The 22,408-nt window shown below is 42.1% G+C and overlaps 1 protein-coding gene across 1 annotated transcript in view; it reads right to left on the reverse strand.

The window, feature by feature from the left end:
- Window positions 1-558: 558 nt before the first annotated feature.
- SETD7 (SET domain containing (lysine methyltransferase) 7) overlaps window positions 559-22,408 on the reverse strand; it is a 46,274-nt gene continuing 24,424 nt past the window's right edge. Inside the window, exons 4-8 of the mRNA XM_012654900.1 lie at window positions 20,668-20,857; window positions 15,721-15,802; window positions 13,204-13,321; window positions 10,558-10,715; window positions 559-6,310 (exon numbers count right to left, since the gene is read on the reverse strand). Coding sequence (XP_012510354.1) covers window positions 6,130-6,310; window positions 10,558-10,715; window positions 13,204-13,321; window positions 15,721-15,802; window positions 20,668-20,857 — 729 coding nt within the window. The 3' untranslated portion in view covers window positions 559-6,129. The remainder of the gene's footprint in view (window positions 6,311-10,557; window positions 10,716-13,203; window positions 13,322-15,720; window positions 15,803-20,667; window positions 20,858-22,408) is intronic.

The following is a 22,408-nucleotide window of genomic DNA, read 5'->3' on the forward strand; positions in this document are numbered from 1 at the left end:
TACTAGAGTTAACTGCTTTGGGGTCCTGGGCAGAAGGCCCAGCTAATAGTGAAGTACTATTATGACTCCCTTTGTCGTTGGCTTTTGTGCTTTGGAAATGTTGACTGTGATTCAGCAAGAAGCAGGGGTTCCTGTGTCCCTCGGCTCAAACTCGTGCTGACAACACCAAAATGTACCACACCATCTAACAAAGTTTCTCTATCTTCACTAAACCATGAGTTGAAACTTCCTGTCTTTCACATATTTTCCCTGATCATCTTATTTATGTCCAATGCCCTTACCATTTATGTGTTCAGTCAGATACTTTCTGTTCATGTGGCTGATCATTCTGGATCCACGGGCGTACAGGAGTCATGCCCACCATATAGCAAGCTCCTAAGCTTTCTACGGTCCTCCTCAGCTCTTACTAGAATGGCCTGGAAAGAGTAAATGGCTAATAATATTTTTAAACAGCTGACAAGGTAAAGTTCGCTTAGTAATTTAAATATACAGGTAGACGCATTATCAGAAAAACATCACTGCTTTTCTGCCCTAGATGACCAAGGGAAGACAATGACAGATGATTGTATATTTTGTTTAATACTTGCATTGTTTCTATAGCACAATTATAGCAATCTTTAAATTTACTTTTCATTACAAATATTTGTCAAGTTTTGTTTCAGAAACATTTTTCCTACTCTCTTGCACATGCACCCAGACACACTACAAAAAACTCATTCATAACACAGTAAGGGCAAACATTATTCATGTAAACATCTTTCATTAATTTCCCATAATTTAAAAAAAAATCATAGAATTATAGATATTGAATAAGGCTCATAGATTTAGTTCAAATTCCACAAAAGACCAAAGATGCTCTTTAACTGTGATGGGGTTAACTTTTGGTTGCAATAAATGCTGAAAGCATACCCCTGGCTTCTACTCCTTAAACATACCTTGCAACCTAATAAATGCATTTCAGGATAAAAAGAGAACATAGAAAACCTAGGAGGAACAACTTTGGAAGTAGGGAGCGCAGAATCATGGACATAACTTTCTCATATGGTAAGCAGGCATCGTGTGATCCCTGTAGTGCCCCAATACATAAATCAAGATTAATTATAGTAACCCAAAAGGTAACCAAGTAGATATGTTAAGATACATTGGCATGTGTGTTCATATTGCTACTATACACAGTGAAAATTTGTCATAATATTTATCATTTCATTATAGGACCAAAGTGGAAAAAAAAAAAAAACACTCAAGTTGAGTATCAATATAAAGGAGTCTTTTTTTTTTTTCCAGTAACGTAAGAGTCAGGAGAGTTGGGAGGTATGTCCTAGGGATGTGATTGGTTTCGATATTCAAACGACTTGTAACAACTGTGTGTAAAGTCACAGACAGAGGAAGCAAGGATTTTAGTTATCCGAGGACATCTCTCTCTCTGGCTGGAAGTTTGGTGCTTAGGTGCATAGTCTTCCAGAGCTGAGACAGGAAATGAACTGTGCTGAGAAATGGGCCCCTTGCCAGCTGCTCCCTTCTCCTTCCTCTCTGCGGGGTGGAAGTCAGAAGGCAACGATCGCTGGCAAAACCGTGAAGTCCCACCCTGGGGTCTGAGCCCCAACTCCACTGAGGGTAGCCTCCCTGACATGTGTGTGACTAGGCAGTAAGGGTGGCGGCCAGGAGACCCAGTTCTGAGGTTCCCACGGCCAAGTCTGGCTTCTGATTCTGCTGCCCTGCAAAGAAATTGTGCTCCGGATAACGCACCGGTGTCTCTAATGCCTCTGATTCACTCTCAGGCCCCTGCGAAGGCCTGTAGTGATATCACTAAAAGGTGAACACACCTCCATTAGCACCTAACTTACCACCAGGAAGCGGCTGAGGCACTGGGGAAGCCTACGAGCTCTCTCCGCATCAGATGCAACCAAGCCAAGGAAGTTGCTGTGAGTCAGAGTTATTTGTAGGCTTTTGATTTTTAAAAATCAAAATTGATCTGCATTACATTTCAATAGACTCAGATAATTCTCACCAAAATTTTTGTAATGTGTTTAAATAGCACTGGAATAATTCAACTTCATTTTAAATATATTCATTCTACCATGAAAATATTTCATACAAACATCTATTTACATACAAACACATTAAAATTTGTGAAAAGGGTTTCCACCCCTGTGGTTGTATGGCTTGAAATAGTCTCATTGCTTTGAATATGTATGCACACATTTGGCAAAAGAAAACTATTAAAATTTAGTATTTTTAAAAGAAAAAAATGATACCGAGGCTCCAAATTCCTGAAGGGAAAAGATCAAAGAAAAATAAAACAATCTATCAAGGTACCTCAAGTAGACGTAAATTTAATGTATTTTGTGAACCTTTGATCTGTGGCAAATAAACATTACAACTGTCAGTCTTGCAACATAATTTTGCTTGTTTTTCTAAAACAAAAGATGTCTGGATTCTAAATCACTACTCTTAAGACAGAAACCTGAGGCAACTGTTTTAAAACAAAGCAAAACAGAAAGCTATACTTCTACCTTCTTGGAAGATTTTAAATGCATTTTGCAGTGAGTGACTTGAATTTTTATATATTAAATGAAAGTTACTAAAAGTGCCACATACTGTCTCACTGAGAAGACAACCCTTTAATTCACTGTTCACAATTAATGCAATTCTAATCGTTACAATTAAATGTTAAAAATGGTTACATTTGGCCTCATTGGCCTTTCTGGGTTGTTGGTAATAAGAAAATAGTTTTTCAAGTTTGAAGAACCCCCAGAGGGTAAATAGGTTTAACTACAGCCCCGGACAGGTTCAAAGAGGTCTTGAAAAACTAATTTCCTTCTTAGTTTCTCAGTTAGACCAGGGATGAAGCAGGTTAAAAATAAGAATAGGTACTACAAGACTCAAGTCCCCCTCACCTGTCGCTTTTTAATCTCATCATTCCTTTGTGTCAGAAATTCAATCCTTACAGTTTTTGTTAGTCCATTCAAATGTCCATCTAGGGACATGCTCCTACAGATTAGTTCCTATTCCTAACTCTAACACAAGGTAATATTTCATCATAGAAAAGATGCTAAGGAAAGATCTCGTCATGCAGGAGTTGGACTGAGACAGCTCTGAGCGAATGTCCTTGAGGCTACAGTGTCATCATGCACACGCACGGGTCCCACTGTTTTTTGCGAGAGCATGAAGTTATATTTCTTTATTCCTCACCACATGGAATCTTCCACATTCCTGTTTGGATGATGCTGATCAAATTGACCGGATTCGGCGGCTTCCTGACACATTTCCTTCCGCAGCGGATGTAAAGCAGAAAAATACATCCTGAGGCTTTTCCACTCACATTTTGGCTCAATCAAGGAACAAACCCTTACTTCCTCAACAGTTCATTCTTTAGGGAACCCTGATTCCCTCGACTTCTTTGCCTACCTACAGAACTCAGTGACGTTCAAGCCCCGCTCCGATTCCAACCTGTGACTTACATTTGGGAGTGTGTGTGAGTGAGAGGAGGGTTTGGGGGACAGTGGTGGGGACAGAGCCAGACACAGGCAAGCGGACAGAGGTACGCACGGCGGCAGGGGGGCGGGGAGACATGGATGGGAGGGTGCGAAAAGCCCGCTCAGAGAGCCGAAGAGAGACTCAAAAGAGAGCTCGGGGCAGAGGACATAGAGTGAGAGACACGGGGCTGTCAGCTGGGGCTGTGCTGCACGGGGACCCCCCAGGCTTTCTCACATGTGAAGAGAGGAGGGAGGAGAGCTGAGGAAAGACAGGGCAAGGCACAGCTTGGGTGTGTCGTTTCCTCTGATTTGTCTGCAGGTTACAGACAGGCTGCTGGGTTTTAATCTTAGAGTGTTATCATTCAATATCTAATTTGAAGAACTGATTAGCTGGTTAATCACTACTTACAACTCTTCAATTCCTTTTCTCCAAATTTTTAAAAAATTCCATTTGAATGGGATAATTAGAGTAGCCCCTTAGGACAGAAATACCCCAAGGCATCCCTGACCAGAACGACATCGCCCTCAGGGATGAAATCATTCAGAGCACAGCTGCCTGGGAGGTGTGACCTGCATCGCTCTCTCCCTGCCTCGCTCCCTGACCTGGCTCTGCAACCCCCCTGACCGGGGCTCACGAAAGCCCTCTGTCTCCTGCAGACAGTCCCTCACTCTGGGACATACTTAAAATTAAAGCATCTATCAGAATACAGGTCCAGAGACTTCCTTCATCTGTCACAGTTTACAGAATGGTCTCTTTCTACAGAATAGAAGCGATCCTATCCTGGTACCTTTTAATCTACAAACACTACTCGGTTCCTTTTGTGGAAGATCTTTCTAGAAGCCCTGACAACTTCCTCTCATGAGCTTAAGCTTTCAAACAGGGATCGAACTGGATCTTCCTGAAGCCACCACCACCTAGCTGCAAAGCCTGCAGCCAGGCGCTCGGGGAAGGCCAGCCTTCCAAAGAAGGAAAGGGCGACCCTGTCATTTTCCTGAGGGCTGAATCCTGTACCCAGGGGCCGCCTGAACTGAACATTGTGGGCAGCCCTGGATCAAGTACTTCCGCTGAAGTCTTCATAAAGCCATGTGTAGCTGGCAAGAAACAGCAAACTTCCTTCGGCCTGCTTCCTGACCCTCCTTCCACTCCCGGCTAGCCTCTCTAACCAGCCGGCGCTCGCTGTCTGCTACAGCGTGGCGGGCTCCAGCTTTCCAGACCACACTGACACAGGTGACAGGAGCCACTGTTGACAGGTGCAGGTCAGAGCACTCACTGCTCTCCAGTTCTTCCAGCTGCCTCATCAAGGCGTCTACAGAAAGCATGGTGATGGCGTGCGGTGAGGGTGCTTATGAAAAACCAAAACTCTCAGAATTCATTCAGAGCGATCCCAGTTATGATACAGATCTAATTAGCTAAACTAAAAAACAGGGGTTTTCTCCTTATTTCTGCAGTTGTGATTACACATGGCTGGCAAAATGGCTGAAATGCTATTGGATATTGCTGCTTTTAAACTATACAGGTGTTAACTCTTAGTTTACAATGCTTTGAAGCAGGTAAGTGCTTTGAAATTACAATGAAGAGTTTTAGCATCAAGGTTTGATTTGTACCTAGTGATCAGTATGTCTGCCTTAATAGTATTGATTTAAAAAAAAATTTTGAATTCGGTTAGAATTCAAGTTTGCTATTTGACTTTTGAATTCAATGTGCCACAAGCCAGACTGCGCTGTTATGTACATTTAATGTGTACCCAAGGAGAAAAAATTACTAGCGCTATTGAAGATATTGCAAAATTGCCACAGTTACTGCTTAGAGATTCTAATTTTCTTCTCTTCTTTCTTAAAGTATATATTACAACTCTTCCGTAACTTAATGCAAACAAAGTAAATTCATTTCTTCTCACATCTTAAAGCAAAGATATCTTTGTTTACATGCGAGAATAATATTCTATAATAATACCCTGGCTCTAAGAGCCAGTACTTTATATTAGGACATAATAATGAAATAATGATATAGAAAGAACCAGCAAGATCTACACACTGCTACTGATGCAAAATCCATTTGGAAGTTTTCTCTTGTAAAGGATACCTAAGAGAGAATAGGACTAAGGGGTGAAATGACTCAAAAAGTGGGCTTCTATTCACCAGGAAAAAAACAAAGCCATTCTATTGCAAGATACAGATCAAAGGTTAAAAGGCAAATTATACTACAGTTAGAGAATAAAGATGTAGTAATTCTCCACCCTCAATACGGCACATATGCAAGTGTGATAACACAATTTGCATTGGCCACAGGAAAAAACATCATGGAAAAACCACTTTCTAAAAATGACTGAAAAACCCCATTTCCCTTTTTCAGTCTAATCATTTGGCATCTCTGAATGTGGTACAGATTTAGATTTGAACCACCAAAGAACATCACGCTGTCTTATGTCAAATGCTCGACAATACCTCTCAGTAGGACGTTGTTGCAAGGCTAGCTAATTTTAAATCTGGTATGAGTAATACAGTCAAACCTAGTTAGTATGCGAGAAAGTCGTTGCTAACTCAGGGTGAGAGGATGTGATGTCACAGCACGAGCAGTCCCTGGTTGTCGGATAAACGTAGTGCATAGATCCAAGTTTCTATTCCAGGTCTCTGAACCCCAGAGCCAGGCTGTTCACTTTTGCTGGGTGGCCTGGAAAGCCTTCAGCTCCACCTGGTACCACTCGGGGGCTTCGGGCCCACTCTTCCCCGGGGGACTGTGGTCATAGCCATAGGCAACTGTGAGCTCCTCGTCGGCCTCCACAGCTCGCAGGGTACGGATGCATTTGATGGGTCCAAAACGGGGGTGGACAAACCTAAACATCAAGATGCACACAGTCATTCCCGGGCCAGACCAGAAGGTCAGAAGCAAAGGCTGGAGAGGGGCCGATGCAGGGATTGCCCCTGTGTGCTCTTCCCTGGCATCACTGAAGTGTGGTCCACAGATTCACCAGCATCAGCTTCACCTGGGAGCTAGACATGGAGCGGCTTGGCCCCACCCCGACCTGCTGGATTGGAATCTGTATTTTAACAACACCCCCAGGCGATTCACTGGCGTATTAAAGTTTGAAAAGCACTGCTCTTTGTTCTCCTTCCTTTTTTTTTTTTTTGAGCATATTTGGCACCCTGTATTTATAAACCAACAAGCATGATCAACAACAAAAATCTGTCCTTAATGAGGAATCAGATCCAGTGCCACCTGTCAGCATTTCAGCTAATCTGGCCAGAAGTATCACATTACCTGGCTGTACCTCGGGAAGAAGGCTCTACCGTGGTGCTTTTGGAGTTGCAAGAAAGAGCCCCACGGATTTTGAAAGCAAAAATCTCTGTATTCCACCCTATGCATATAGAGGAAGTATTATTTTCTAGCATGAAAGTGGAAAGATTTCTTTCCAAGAAGGAAATCTAGACCTTTCTGTCAACCAGCTTCTTTAATACTTCCCTGTGGGGCATTCTGTGAAGGGAGCAGCATCTCATTCCTGTAACGGCTTCTCAGAACCAGAAGTGACGTTAACGCTATGACTACGTGCATTTGCCAAAAGCTCCCAGCCCTGATCACCTGCACGACTCCCTGCAGAACAGGCAGAGAAATAAGTGATGAATAGCCTACCCAACAGCTGCTGACATGGAGCTACGGAAGGCATGGCCGGAAAGAAAGCAGCTTTATCTTTATATTCATCCTGTCAAATCAATCTCATTCATTTACAGTTATGTTTTGGACAAAGGGCAGGTGAGACACCAAAAGAGAAGGTTCCAGGCCCTAAGTTAGATTGGCACATGGGGCATAGTAGTAAGTGCTTGGCTGGTGGAAGAATGAGTATGTCTGTGGTTTTAGGACATCTTGTATGTGGAATATAAGGAACAGCCCCGCACCAAAGGGGCCTCTATATCCACCTGCTCGGGTATCATGCTGCATGGAAAGGACACTTAACTCAGAGTCAGAAGACTCTGGTGTGAGTCCTGGTTCTGCACATTATTACTGTGTCCTCTTGGAAAGCCCACCTCATAGCTCTGAATCTCTTTCCCCAACTGTAAAATTGTGATACTAGTAATACTTATCTTACAAGGTGTTTGTGGTGACAACATGGAGTCACATATAGAAAGCACCTCTTACAGTGCCCGGCACAAAGTGAGGACTCAACTTAGTTACTATGTGTGTGTGTGAGCACATGTGTGAGCATGCATGTGTATGAGCATGCGTGCGTGTGTGTGAGCATGCAAGTGTACAGGATTATCAGACGGTTCTTCATCACAGAGGAGATGCCTGGACCACAGGCTCAGCAATTCTTTTTTAAAATCACAACTCTTTGTTTAAATTAATATATTTCATTAAAAGAATAAATACTCCTGAAATGGAGCTCTGGTTAACCTCTGGTAAAATTTTAAGAAGTCCTGTGTTGTGTTGTATTTCTGGGCCTTGAGCTTCTCTTACCATCCTTTTGCATTTTCATTTTCCTGTCCATTATCATTACTTGCAGAGAGTAGATAATGGACAGACTTTTCTGAAAAGAAAGAATTCAATTTCAGCTGGTGATTTTTTTCTTTTTTTTTGGAGACAAGGTCTTGCTCTGTTGCCCAGGCTGGAGTGCAGTGGCGTCGTCATAGCTCACTGCAACCTTGAATTCCTAGGCTCAAGCGATCTTCACCTCTTAGAATCTAGGCTCAAGCGATTCTCCTGCCTCAGCTTCCCAAAGTGCTGGGATTACAGGTGGGAGCCACTGTGCCTGGCTAGGTGTTGATTCTTGAGGGTGACACTGAGGCACAATGGTTAAGAGCATTTAACCACTATGTCTACGAGACCTGCGTTTCCTCTTCTGTAACCTGGGATAGAGATGTGGGTGGCCTCACTGAGTTACTGGGAGGATTGCATGAGATGATGCACAAAGAGCATTTAGCACAGCGTCGACCTAGAGTGAGTGCTCAGTGAATGTTAGCGCGTGAGCAGCAGTCAAACCAAACCTCTGTGCCAATTGGTTTGGCTCCCTGTCCACGTGGTACCTATATTTACATCTAGGAAAGTAATTCTCATCTATTTGTCTGTTTGGCATTTTGTGCCAGACTGTGGTTAAAACAGCTTACAGAAGTGTCATTTTGTTTATGTTAAAGCATGCATGGCAATACCAATGATTTTAGAAACAAATGAATGCCATGAATTGGTATCTGAATTTTGCATTTGGTTATTATTCAAGCAGTCCTCCCATTACCTCAAATAACTAAGATTTAGTCACATTGGGCTTACAAACAAACAACAACAAACAAAATGAAAACCTGTAAAGTACATGGACTTGATTTAGCCCAAATGGCACCTTCTCTTATCTCCTGTGCTTTCTTCCTTTTGGCAAGAAAAATCATGTCCTGGCAATGAAATGGAAGAACTAGTTTGTTTTAAAGGAGTAATCTAGGTAGCATTTATGCATGTCAGTTACCACTGCTTTAAAGCGTTGTTGTTAAGCTGTGTGCAGCTTGGAATGATGACTTGGCGTCATCACACTGGCCACGAGCGCCTTGGAGTTAATAGTGGTGTCAGTTGCATTTCACATGACACATGTCCTTTGCCATTTCCCCCCTCCTTTAAATAGAAGTTGTAGTTTCAGTGCTTGTTACTGGCTGCCAAGGAGAGAGAGTCACTGCCAGGAAAATTTTTAAGCCATCTCATGGATGCAGGAAGGGACATTCTTGAGGAACCTCCAAATCCTGGTGATTCTGCTGCAGATTAAATCCACATGATCTGACCCTGCTTATGCTAACGAGCTAGACGACTGAGGGACTGCAGGCTACGACTGCGCACAAAAGGTTGCACGCAGCTCACTGGCTCCCAGGAAGAACTGGCATGCTCAAGCCAAGCTAAGGAGAGCAATGATGATGGTACAAAGAATCCCAATCGTATCCTTGGGAGACTAGTCAGAGATGTGTGGCTTTGGGGAGAGATCATTTGGGGGCACATGAAAACTAGTAAAATGCTTGTAGGGCTACCTGTAGAAGAGAGATTGACATAGTGCGCAAGAAAGAAAGGGAGACAATTAGGGCCAAGGGCTGGATGTTACAGGGAAACCCATTTGGGCTCAATATAAAGAAATTTCTGGTCATCAGACCCCAAAAGTTGATTTCATAATGTCTGTTTCATTTGTTCGGGCAGCTGCCTTTGTGGATAATAGTAAGCTCTCCACTAATGGAGGTTTCCAAGAAGAGGTTCAACGAGCAGATGAAGGGAAGGCTCAAACCCCAAGAAGGGGTAGGATTATTTGATTTTTTAAAAAATAACAGCTTTGTTAAGATATAATTCACACACCATAAAATTCACCCATTCAAAGTAGACAATTCAGTGGTTTTTTTTTTAAAATATATTCACAAAGTTGTGCAATCATCACCACTACCTAATTTTAGGACATCTATTTTAGAACATTTTATCACCCCAAAATGAAACCCCATACCCATCCTCATCCTCCCACCCCAGCCCTACATAACCATTAATCTACTTTCTGTCTCTACAGATTTCCTATTTTTTGGACATTTCATATAAATGGAATCATGCCATTATGTGGTCTTTTGAGACTGGATTCTTTCACTTAGCATAATATTTTTAATTCTCATCCACGTTGTACCATACATTAGTACTTCATTCCTTTTTATTATCAAATAATAAGGACTTTTTGATTTATAGGTCCTGGGCTTAGGATTTTATCTTCCTCTTTCCTTCACGTAATAAAAGGATTACCTCGTCTTCTCCATTATGCAGAGTAATTTCACTTTTTACTATTATTTCAAATAACACCATCCTTAGAAAATTGAAGGACCAAAAAAAAAAAAAAAACAGCAACCCTAGGTATACTGTTTTCATAGCATTTCTACTCTTCGAGGCACTTTTCCATTTCTTAACTTGTCAAGGCCAGGGAGTGGGACTGTTTAGATTTTGAGTTTCAAGTCATAACCCTGAAGCCAATGGCAGAGGACCCATGGTTATCTGGATGGAGCAGCCTTTATCTGAGGCAGGATAACACCTTTTACATGACCCCCTCAATCCTTGAGGAATAGGTCCACCCCAGCAGCTCGGTGTGATACTTACACGTCATAGATGCAGTTTGGAGTGAAGGAGTGATTAGCCTTGTGTCCCAAGGAGGCACAGTACTTGGATACGTGGTTATAGGGCTCAGGCACATCAATGACCGTTTCCTCATCGAGGGACAGGGTGTTCCCATTAAGGGCCCAGTCCCTGCTGTCAACCTGCAAAAAACAAGAAAGGAAGCATTAGAGAGGACCTCCCTCCCCAAAGTGCAGAGGGCATCAGAGATATTAACTCATTTATCTTTAACCATGGTTGGAGTGCTAGGGACATGGAAAAAACCCAAGGCATCTCTCTGATGGTACCAACGACATCTCTGGGCAGCACCAAGCAGCAAAACTTACTACTTGTTGATTTTTCTTTATTTTATACAAAAAAAGGATTTAAGGTCCCTTATAAAGATACACAAAATATAACTAGATAACTTCAATTACAAGCAGATGAAGGTGCTCACTTCGGCAGCACAGATACTAAAATTAGAACAAAACAGAGAAGATTATCATGGCCCCTGCACAAGGATAACATGCAAATTCATGAAACATTCCATATTTTTGTTTGAACACCCATAATATTCTGAAATTAAAAAAATAAATAAATTCAAACTAAAAATTAAAAAAAAAAAGCAGATGAAGGCTGCGGTGGCTCACACCTATAATCCTAGCACTCTGGGAGGTCAAGGCAGGAGGATTGCTTGGGGCCAGGAGTTCGAGACCAGTGTGAGAAAGAGCAAGACCCCATCTCTACAGAAAATAGAAAAATTAGCCAGGCGTGGTGGTGTGCGCCTGTGGTCCCAGCTACTCGGGAGGCTGAGGCCGGAGGGTCACTTGAGCCCAGGAGTTCAAGGTTGCAGTGAGCTCTGATGATGCCACTGTACTCTAGCCCCAGCAACAGAGCAAGACCCTGTCTTGAAAAAAAAAAAAAAAAAAGGAGATGAAAAAGATGAGGCAAAAGAAAAACAAAGTGAGAACATCAGATGGAATCAGAAATAGGAGGGATGCAAAAATGCATTCCAGCAAAGTCCTACATCTTTGCATCTTTGCTACAGGTGGGCGATCAGTGTGGTCAGCAGGCGGACACTGATCCCCAGCCCGCTTTCTTATCCACAGCAGCGATCACTGTCTCCAGTGCAATCACCAGATTCCCCTCTCCAGAGCACTCCCAACCGACACACCCCGGGATCTAGCGATGCCAGCAGAACAAACAGCCTTTTGGAGCCAATAGGATCACAATTTCATACGAAACTATTGACTCTCAAATATATCCCATTTCTCCCACCACTAAATTATAACTGCCTTTTTTTGTGTATGTGATATTCAATCAATAGGTATTTACTGAGTGTCTACCATGTGCCAGGTACTGTTGCAGGTACAGGGGAAGATCAAAAGTGATCTAAAGTGAAAAAAAACCCTCACGGATCTTAATATTCCAGAACCTGTCATGTGATACTGATATAGACACTTGGTATCATCTACCTTAGGTTGCCATTGGTTGTGTATCTTTCTTATCTCCCCAACAGAATCTAAACTTCACGAGGACGAGGAGGGCATCTCATTCACTTATGCAATATAGCACAGTGAGTTTCAGCACAGAGCCACCCTACTTAAACTCTGCTATTTACTGCATTTGTGACCTTGGGAAAGTTGCTTATCTCTCTAGGCTTCAGTTCCCTTATCTGTCAAATGTTTGAATAAGTAAATAATACATCAATATCCCAAAGTTGCCGGGGACAGTAGCTTACACCTATAATCCCAGCTACTTGGGGAGGCTGAGGTGGGAGGATCTCTTGAGCTCAGGAGTTCCAGACCAGCCTGGACGATAGATATAGCAAGACCCCATCGCAAACAGACAAACAAAAATATATCAATATTTTGAAGTCACCTTTCATATGCTGAATTTCTTGGCCTTTCTGGATTGCTGATAGAGGTCCAGCTGTTGCATGGGGACAATGTCTGCCAGACCATAGCTCAGTCTGAATACGTTACCATCTATTATTGCCTGTGCGACTGCTTTGAATGTGTAATAACTTTACTATTATATTTCATGGCATTTCCCCCCTTATTGTTCTGTGGGAATAAGTGAAAAACTGAAGACGTGAATGTGGGGTATCAGCCATAAGCTTAAGTCCCACACACTTAATACAAGACAGACAAGGATAGAGCTCACCAGCTGTGCCAAAAACACTGAACTTTTGCCCTTAAGCAGACAGTTAGGGAAGTTAATTGTGAAGTGAAGAAACAAAAACCAAAAACATATATAAAATCTTCAGAAATAAAAGGCAAGCGTTGATTCAACTCTTTGTCGTTTTATTTTTAATTTTTTGGCAATAGAACCCTTCCTGACAAGATGTAGGCTAATGTATGGCTTTTGTGCACACCGATGTAGGGGCCTTCCTACAAAGCACCTTACCCAAGGTCACCAGTTAATTATTCACAGAGTCCGAATGGATCTCAATTTTTCATACATTGAGTATAGTCTGGTACAAAGAAATTACTTTGAATATATTGATCGCACCACCCCATTCTTTTTTTTAACAAAAAAGCAAATCTGTTTGTTCCTTTACATTTCTAGTGAATACTAAAGTACAGGGACTTTGTTTGAAACAAAGCCCTTTAACCAATCGAGTTGATGTTCTCTGTCTACACCACTCACCTCCTGGTGCGTAATTCGGACTCCATTATAAAAAGACGTAACAGTATTAGGTCCCATGGCTACCTTTGAAAACAGTCCTTCTCCAGCACTGGAAATGAGAGATTCAGCAACATAAACCCTAAATAGAAAAAAAGAGTCAAATAATGACCTTTTAAGTTTGACATGTCCCTCCTTATAGCAACTGCCAAAATACCATTACAGCTACTGAATCCAAAATGTCAGTTCAAATAATCCTACAAAGAAGGAAAGGAGGAAGAAAAAGTTAAACCACAGTATTTTGGCATTAGAAATTGAAGAAATGGTAGTTATGTCTCTTTTAAGAGTAGTGGTTAAAATTTGCTTTCTAATAAGGGGATTATTGTTATATATTCATAAAGCCACTCGGTGCTTGACACGAGGTGTTTTTTAGGTAGAATTTTATATTTTTAGTTCATGACAATTTTCACTGTCTTACTGGACAAGTAAAACATTTTCCAAAGTTATTTAAAGCTATACCTAAGTTTGTCAACACCAGATAGGAGGGGAAAACCGTTAAGTTAAGGCCCAGGATGAATCTTTTACATGAAAGAGTAACAAACAGTTAATAAGATATATCCAATAAGCTCTTCCCAACAAAAGAGTTTATTACAGGCGTCAGCTAATAATGGCCTGAGCATCAAATATGGCTGTTGCTCATTTTTGTAAATAAAGTTTTATTGGCACACAGCCACACCTATTTGCTTAGCATTGTCTTTGACTGCTTAGTGCTACAAAGGCAGAGTTGAGTAGTTGTACTAGAGATCATATGGCTTGCAAAGCCTAAAATATTTACCATGTGGCTCTTTACAGAAAGAGTTTGCCAACCATTTGTTATAAGAAGAGAAAACAGCACTCGTGATTATGGAACTGGATTTAGTAAGACAGTATGTGTTCCATCAATAACTGTTTCAGTTCTCTGGACGCTGGGATGCAATAACCCTGCAGGGACTGGTCAGCTGTCATTTCTGTTGTGTGGGTCTCATGCTTATTCATGGATGGGAAGACTGAATGATTTCTTCTGACTCTTTACTCCCTCCCTGTGATAGAATTATACATCCTGCCACTGTGCCCTGTGGCCTTGAAGTACCTCCCTCAGAGTGGGTGGAGGCTTCATGCCAGCCCTACTGACTTTGTGCTTGGCCCTGTGATCTGCTTGGCTAGGAGAACTTAGGCGGAAGGGACTGCACGCTAGGTGTCAGGTGCTAAGAGGTGTGGCAAGTTTCTGCTGGCCTGCTCCATAGTTTCCACTCTCTCCATGAGAAGAGTATGCCCTCAGAGGCTGTTCTCCTGGAACCTGAGTCTTGGAATGAAGACATGTGAAACAGACCTGAACCCAACTAAAGACCTAGCTTCCAGCCTAGGCCAGCTGAGCTTAGCTGATTCCAGTCAAGAGCAGCTGAATGAACTTCAGTCCACCTACAGAACCATGGTTGTAGAAGAAAATGTTTGCTTTTGTGAACCATGGGTAGTTTTGAGGGTATTGTTATGAGGCATTATCACAATAATAATAACAGAAAGGACTAATACAGACAGTTATGGTCCCATTTTGTTTTGCAGCTAACAAAGAGACCAAACCCTTCCCCTTATAACTGGGCCAGAACCTCATGTCAAAAAAGAGGCCATTGATTCACTGTGACATCGTGGGGTCAGCTCTGTCCTTTAATGAGGAATAAAAACTGAACAAGAGGCAAGCCATGCTCACAAAGAGTGAGGCGAAGAGAAAACCAATTTCAGATAAGCACCCTTACTCAGAAACCTATTGCTGGGGAATAAGAAAAATCCCAGAGAGGGCACCAGAGAAAACCATGCAAAGAATTGAGAGCGAGCACTTAGCCATTCTTTTTTATTTTTCCCCCAATACCAGCAGAAAAGCATAGCAACTCTTACAGATCAGATGTGAAATGGAATGAAGTTGACCCGCTGGGAGTGAGCTTGTAGAATCAGAGACCTGTCATTTGTAAGCTGTCGTTTATGCCTGTTACGTGTTCTTTGCTTCCCTCTTGTCCCCGCTTAGTGAGAAAAGAAATTGTCTTATGTTCCAGAACCCCCTAGCTGGGCTAATTAGAAAAGGAGGCGTCCTGTGTGCACAGGCTAGAGCTCTGAAGAGCGTGAAATACTCCCCTAGAGGGACAGCATGTGACTGCAGCACAAACACTAAGAAAGGCGATGCTTGGGCAGGGCAGGGATGGCCGCCTGGCCCACCTGCTCCCTTTACCTAGAGGTTTCATTCCAGAAATGACACCCAGGCTGTCCTGTGCTTCATGGGTGAAGAAACTCTCTTACAGAAACAGATTCTGCATGAGAATAAAAACGCTCTTCCTCAGAATACAGAAATATTTATCTGGAGGATTTGCAAAGGAAAAGGACACTTTAATGAGAAGCTTGGTCTGAGCAGAAACCCAGCCTGGGCAGAGAGCCACAGAGGCGCATTAGTTCCCACCACTAGTGTTATTTAACCTCACATAAACAGCGCAATTAAAACCACAAGGAAAAAATTACCTTTCTGATTCATAAGGATCTGGAAGAAGAGCATCGGTAGAAATGCAAGATGAAGTTGACTTATCAAAATGATACACTGAATCTAAAAAGCAAACAAAAATATCAGTACAAGTACAGAATTAGAGAAGAACATTACATTTTTCTCTAGATGAGAAATACATGGAAGTTAAAAAAAAATTGCTCTCTACCCATGGGACAAGGAAGAGTTAAAAAACTAAACATGTTATTGAAGTTATACCACCTAGAATGCAATTCTTCAGTTTAAATGGATAGTTTTTAGATTTACTCTTCAGTTTTATTTTCAGGTCTTAAGGAACAGCCATCAGATATATCTCTTAAAGTCCCTATTTGCTCATGAATTTTCTTTATTCAAATGATTTAAAAGACGCTTGGGGACTTAAAATTTTTAATCAATAAAATGCTTTGTCATGAAATTCTGAGATCTCTCTGGTTTTAAATTTTTCTTTTGGGTTTCTTCATATCAGATACAGTCTATAGAATTCAATAACTGAGTCCTGGCAGTCGTCCCCTTCACTAAGCATCAACATTCTGCCCCACCAGAATTAGGCAGAACAGTGGTGCTTTTGATAAAGCATTAACAACATCATCTTATTTCTATTAAGGTGGTTCGGAAGCCAACTAATAATTTATGCCAGAAACTAAGATACACCATAGCCGTAGAATTGACGTTGGCTCTCTGTAAGGATTAGCTTTAGAGAATCCTCACAGAGCACAATGAAGACATAAGATGCTCTCAAGGCTAATAAGTAAGGAAACAAGAATTGGAACTGCAGGGCTTACTCCTGCAAAGTCAACTACTTTATGCACAAAGGTATAACTCGTAATCCCGTTAAACAATTCCTTAGTGGTTACCAATGGCTGCCAGGTCTTCTTTCTGCTTTTTGTTGTTGTTGTTTTTGGTACAACCAAAACCTGAATTAATGCCTCAAACTAGAAGTTAGGAAACAACCCAAATCAGCCAGTGTCTAACTCAGAAACAGATTATTTGAGTATTTCAAAGAGAATTTAATTTAGGGACTTGGTTCTAGACGGGATGGAAGAGCTGACAAGCCAAACAGAGAGCTGCGGGGAGCCCAGAATCTGGAAGAGCAGGACGCTGCCACCCTAAGCCAGAGGGACAGAGAAGGTGGTGCTCCTGGAGCTCAGAGCTGGGGTGGCTGGAACTATGGTTGGCCTTTCTGATGGGACATGGACTCAGGAGGTGATGCGGCCACTGCTGGACACAGAGTGGGCTTCCTCCTGCTCCGTTCCCTCACACTTTGTCCCCAGCCAGTCGCCTCCCTTTGGCCAAACTCAGACAGAAGTCAGGTGTATAGGAGCCTGGGAAATGCAGCGTGCAAGGGGAAGACACCGTCTGCAATAAAAGCAGGCAGTGAAAGAATGAGGAATGGACTGGATCTGAGAGCAAAGTGATAATGGGCCACCATATAATCTGTGGAAAGAATTTAGTTTAAAAAGAACACTTTTGGCCTGGGGCGGTGGCTCACGCCAGTAATCCTAGCACTCTGGGAGGCCAAGGCGGGAGGATGGCTTGAGGTCAGGAGTTCGGGACCAGCTTGAGCAAGAGCAAGACCCCATCTCTACTAAAAATAAAAAAAAGTAGCTACTTGTGGTGGCGCACGCCTGTAGTCCAAGATACTCAGGAGGCTGAGGCAGGAGGATGGCTTGAGTCCAAGAGTCTGAGGTTGCTGTGAGCTAGGCTGAGGCCACGGCACTCTAGCCTGGGCAACAGAGTGAGACTGTCTCAAAACAAAAACAAAAACAACTTAAAAAAAAAAAACCAAACTTGTGTGTGAAATTTATGTTCCATGGTGTGGAAATTCTCCTATGAACCTCCATCTCAATCTTTAGACTAAAATTTTCATCACAAGTGTCCCGAGTGCCAACTCCATACAGGTTAGGCACTGTGCAGATACAAACAGGATTAGCAGCTGTCCCTGCTGTCAAGGAGTGTGCACCGTCTTCCCCAGTGCCTGTGGTCCCTTCCTCTACCCACTTAGACATGCCTGGACTCAGGGCAAACAGAATACATCCTTTACTTTTCCTCCTGTCCCTTCTGGTTTACACTATGCCCTTTGGCTAGAATTCATGCATTCACCTGCAAACACTAAAGATAAAAGGTGAGCCAAGCCTTAAGGAGGTGTAGGGATTAGCCAGGGAAAGGAGTTCCCATGTGGAGGGTGAAGAGTGAGAAGAAATTCCAGCCAGAGGCAGAGATGCAAAAACCAGCATGAAGTAAGCAGAGAACTGGAGGCAGTTTGCGGTTACAACAGCATACGGAGATAAGGTTGGTGGGAGAAGCCGGTCAGGGGCAGGTGGGGGAGTACTGTATGTGACACATTTGCACTATGTATCCCTCCTCCCCCAATTATCGGACCCAATGGCCACATGACCCCACACCAGCTAATCTACTAGCCAGTCAGCAGGTCAGTAATTATAACTGAAAGGCGTGGAGGGGACAGAGAAGTGGCACAACTAGAGCAAAGGCCTGTGCAGGGCTTCTCCGGAGTTACCCAAAGCAGCCATGGTTCCTGACCCTTCAGCGGTTCGACATCTTCTCAGAATACCTGAGGCCCTGCCAGAATCATGCCAATAAATTTCCCCTTTATTTTTTGCCTTAAGTTAATTTGAAGACGGTATTTGTTATTTGCAACCAGGAGTTCTAAAACAAAAAACAATAAAAAAAATTCCCTTACGAATGATCACTCTCCAAATCTGTTTCTTATTTACACCAAATAGCAACAATAACTTTCATTATGGTATTTTATGGTTGGTGCTAATACCCATAATCGATAATGAAGAAATGGGCTCTGAAAGAATAAATAACTTGCCCGAGACCACGATAACAGTAAATGTTAGAGCTGAGACTCAAATTAGGCAACTCTTAAATTGAGGTACTTGCCACTAAAAATGCTGCCACTTCTGTGAAGTTTTAAAATGTGCATCACCAATTGGGATCCTCTCCTGCTCTCAGCCTCCTCACTTCTAAACATTATAACACTACCTCCTTTCAGAACGATGTCAAGAGCACAGACATTAGAGTTTGTGGTTCAAGGATTACTGCTTCCTTTTTTTTTTTTTAATAAACTTTTCATTTTGGAATAATTTCAAGTACAAGTCATGCGTCACTTAAATGATGAGAATACCTTCTGAGAAATGTGTCCCTGAGTGACTGTCCTTGTGCGAACATCATAGAGTGTCCTTATACAAACACAGACGGTGTAGCCTGCCGCACACCTAGGCTCTATGGTACAGCCCATTGTTCCTAGGCCACAAACCTGTAAAGCACGTTATTGTACTGAAAACTTTAGGCAAATGTAACACGGTGGTAAGGATTTGTGTATCTAAGCATAGAAAAGGTACAGTATTAATGCTGTGTGTAGAAACTAAAAAAAAAAAAGAAAGAAAAAAGAAAAGAAAGAAAAGGTACAGGAAAAATATGGAGTAATCTTATGGGATTACCACTATTATGTAGCCCACGATTGTATACAGAAAAGTTGCAAAGATACTACAGAGAGTTTTCACTGTTTCTCCTGATGTTAACTTCTTACATTACATGGTACATTTGTCAAAATTAAGAAACCAACATAGATACATTACTATGAACTAAACTGTAGACTTTATTTAGATTTCAACAGTTTTTCCACTAATGTCCTCTTCCTGTTCCAGGATCCGATCCAGAATCCCACATTGCATTTAGACTGCCTCAATTTTGAACTTAAAAAAAAAAAACCCAAAAAAAGACATTTAAAGCAACCTAAATTGTACCTAAATATAAATGCTGTATTTCCCACTTTTGGACAACCTTCCTTTGGAGATTCTTCTTCAAATCCCAAATAACTAAATATTATTTAAGCCTATTCATGCTTAAATTTATCATCTTTTTTTACTTTTTTCTCCTTGTAACTTAATCTGGATCAGAAATACATGCATATATAGTTTTCAAAGATTCAGACCAATTCAGATAGCTTTCTTATGCTGTGCCACCCAAAATGCAAAACCTTGATTTTTCTTTGCATATTTTCCTATATTTTCCAGATTTCTACAATAAATAATTTTATACTCAGAAAAAAATGATTTAGTGTGGCATGTTGCACTTCTAAAAGGAAATAAGAGTTTTTCTAATATGGATTCTCTGGGTTCACTCATATACTGAGTATGCGCTCCATGCAAGCCGCTACGCTCTGAAGAGGGCTAGAGATGCCAATATGCATTTATATTTTCCAGTCACCTCAGGCTGAATCAACTTTGCCGTTTGCACCAATTTAGAGATCTACCTGATTTGGTTTTTAATATCATTAAGCCACAGTTGAGTTTTTTTGGAGATGGAACCATGTGCAATCGATTGAATTACTGCTGTCATTTCCTTACTCTTTCCCTGAATTAGAATTATTTGTCTATGTACTTTGTCATGTGACTTTCCAGTATCGCCCATTAGTGTACGTGGCATAATCTCCCCACCTCACTGATGTCTGGCTTGGCCACGTGACTTGCTTTGACCAGTGCAAAGTGGGTGAAAGTAACATTGTGTCAGTTCCAAGGTGAAGCTTTAAGAGGCATCATAGGTGTCTGCCTAGGCTCTGACTTCTATGATCCACCATGAGAAAATCTTGCCCACGGTCACTATTGTCCCTTCAGACCAGGCCCAGAATTAACACATATATGACAGACTCAAATCTGACCAGAAGCCTCAAGTCCAGCCTGGCCCCACCACATGCACCCTCAGCCAGCTGGAGTACAGCCGGCCAGCAGCCCTGTGTGTGCTGCTGTGGGCCACCGGGGTGCTGAGGTGTCTGCTGGGCAGCAAAGCATGACAGATACACTATTAAAGTGAACTATACAGAGAAGAAAAGAAAATCCTCTCAAATAAGTCCTAACAACCTGCTTTGGAATTAGGACAATCCATCTGAAGCAGATTCAACTTACTTCCAGGCATCAGTTCAAAGTGAGGCCTCCCTTCTTCGGTGGACATAAGGGTGGCCAGCTTTCCTTCTATCATCTCTCCATCAATGAATTTCCCATAAAGTGCGGTCCTTTCATCAGGGTACACATAGGCTATCTTCTCCCCAGTCATCTCCCCATCTTCATTTACTTCTCCTACAAGGCTGCCTCCATCCTGATGGGAGAAACCAAAAACCAGAAATATTATATATAGCATTTATAGGACACGAGTTCAAGAAATTCGTCTGAACTGCCATTGTTAAGAGCACCAATATGGGCTGGGCGTGGTGGCTCATGCCCGTGATCCCAGCACTCCGGGAGGCCGAAGCAGGAGGATTGCTTGAGCCCAGGAGTCTGAGCTATGATGACACCACTGCACTCTACCAGGGTGACACAATGCCACTCAGTCTCAAAGACAAACAAAAAAAAGCACCAATATGGATATTAACAGTTTAAGAAACCAAAGCTTTTCAGATGAGTGAGAAAAACATGATGCCTATATCCTCAATCAGCCGCATACAAATATACTGCCAGCAAGTCATACGCATGCCTGATTTAGAAAGTGGGAGACGGAGTTGCACTTTGTAACCCTGGACAAGTTCCTGATACTCTACTTTGGTTTGTTATGTAAAAAAAAAATATTTTACACTCATAACATTAGTTACAAACATTGGAAGGAAATGATCTAAGTGTTACTTTTGGTCAATATCAAACGTGATGAGGATCTATAGCAAGACAATCTTACCCATATTCCTCTCTCACTTCCCAATGTTAAATTTTGGCTTTGCAGTCTACTAAGAAAATTGTTAGTTCAAATGTACTTAAGAATAAACGTAGTGTACATGAGTAAAGATAGAGTTGCCTGCATGTTCTAAGAGATAAACAGAAGGACTTCTGGACACTGTCCACCTTTCTGAACATCCTATACTATCACCATTTTTGGAGTTAGAAGGAAAACTGAAGAAAGATCAACTAAATTCTACTCCCTTCTGCATGGCTTCTTTCTTCCCACTCTTTATTTACAGTTCCCTCTTGCTCTCCAGCAGAGGAGCTTCTTGCTTAACTCTTTCATTTACTTCATTCCTAAGGGTCACTGAGTACTTTAGGGCAGAGGCTATTGCATAATTCGTTATCCCGGTAAGTGCTAGGGACACAATAGGTGGTCCATTAAATACTTTTGAATTGAGCTGGGACACCAAAAAGCAATGAATAATTTAATCTAGGGTGCCAGAGAGGATTCTTTTTTTTCCCCCCTACATCCAGAAGGTCCTATGGTATAACTTGGAAAATCTAAGACCTTTGGGTTTGATGTAATAACAGTAATGTCATGACATCTTCTAAACGCTTGGTTAATTTCCCCAACTCAGAAATCTAGAAACAGCTACTCAAAGTCAGTGATGAAGGATGACTTTCGAGAGATCCCAAATGCTGCTTATTAAGAGATAGTAGGAGGCTGGATGTGGTGGCTCACACCTGTAATCCTAGCACTCTGGGAGGCCAATGCGGGAGGACTGCTTCAACTCAGGAATTCAAGACCAGCCTGAGCAAGAGCCAGACCCCATCTCTACCAAAATTAGCTATGCATGGTGGTGTGCTCCTGTAGTCCCAGCTAGAGGGAGACTGAAGCAGGAGACTTGCTTGAGCCCAGGAGTTTGAGTTGCAGTGAGCTATGATGACGCCACTGCACTCCTGGGGCAACAGAGGAAGACACTGTCTCAAAAAAAAA

Source organism: Propithecus coquereli, unplaced genomic scaffold (assembly GCF_000956105.1).
Source record: "Propithecus coquereli isolate 6110/MARCELLA unplaced genomic scaffold, Pcoq_1.0 Scaffold112, whole genome shotgun sequence".
Taxonomy (NCBI): Eukaryota; Metazoa; Chordata; class Mammalia; order Primates; family Indriidae; genus Propithecus; species Propithecus coquereli.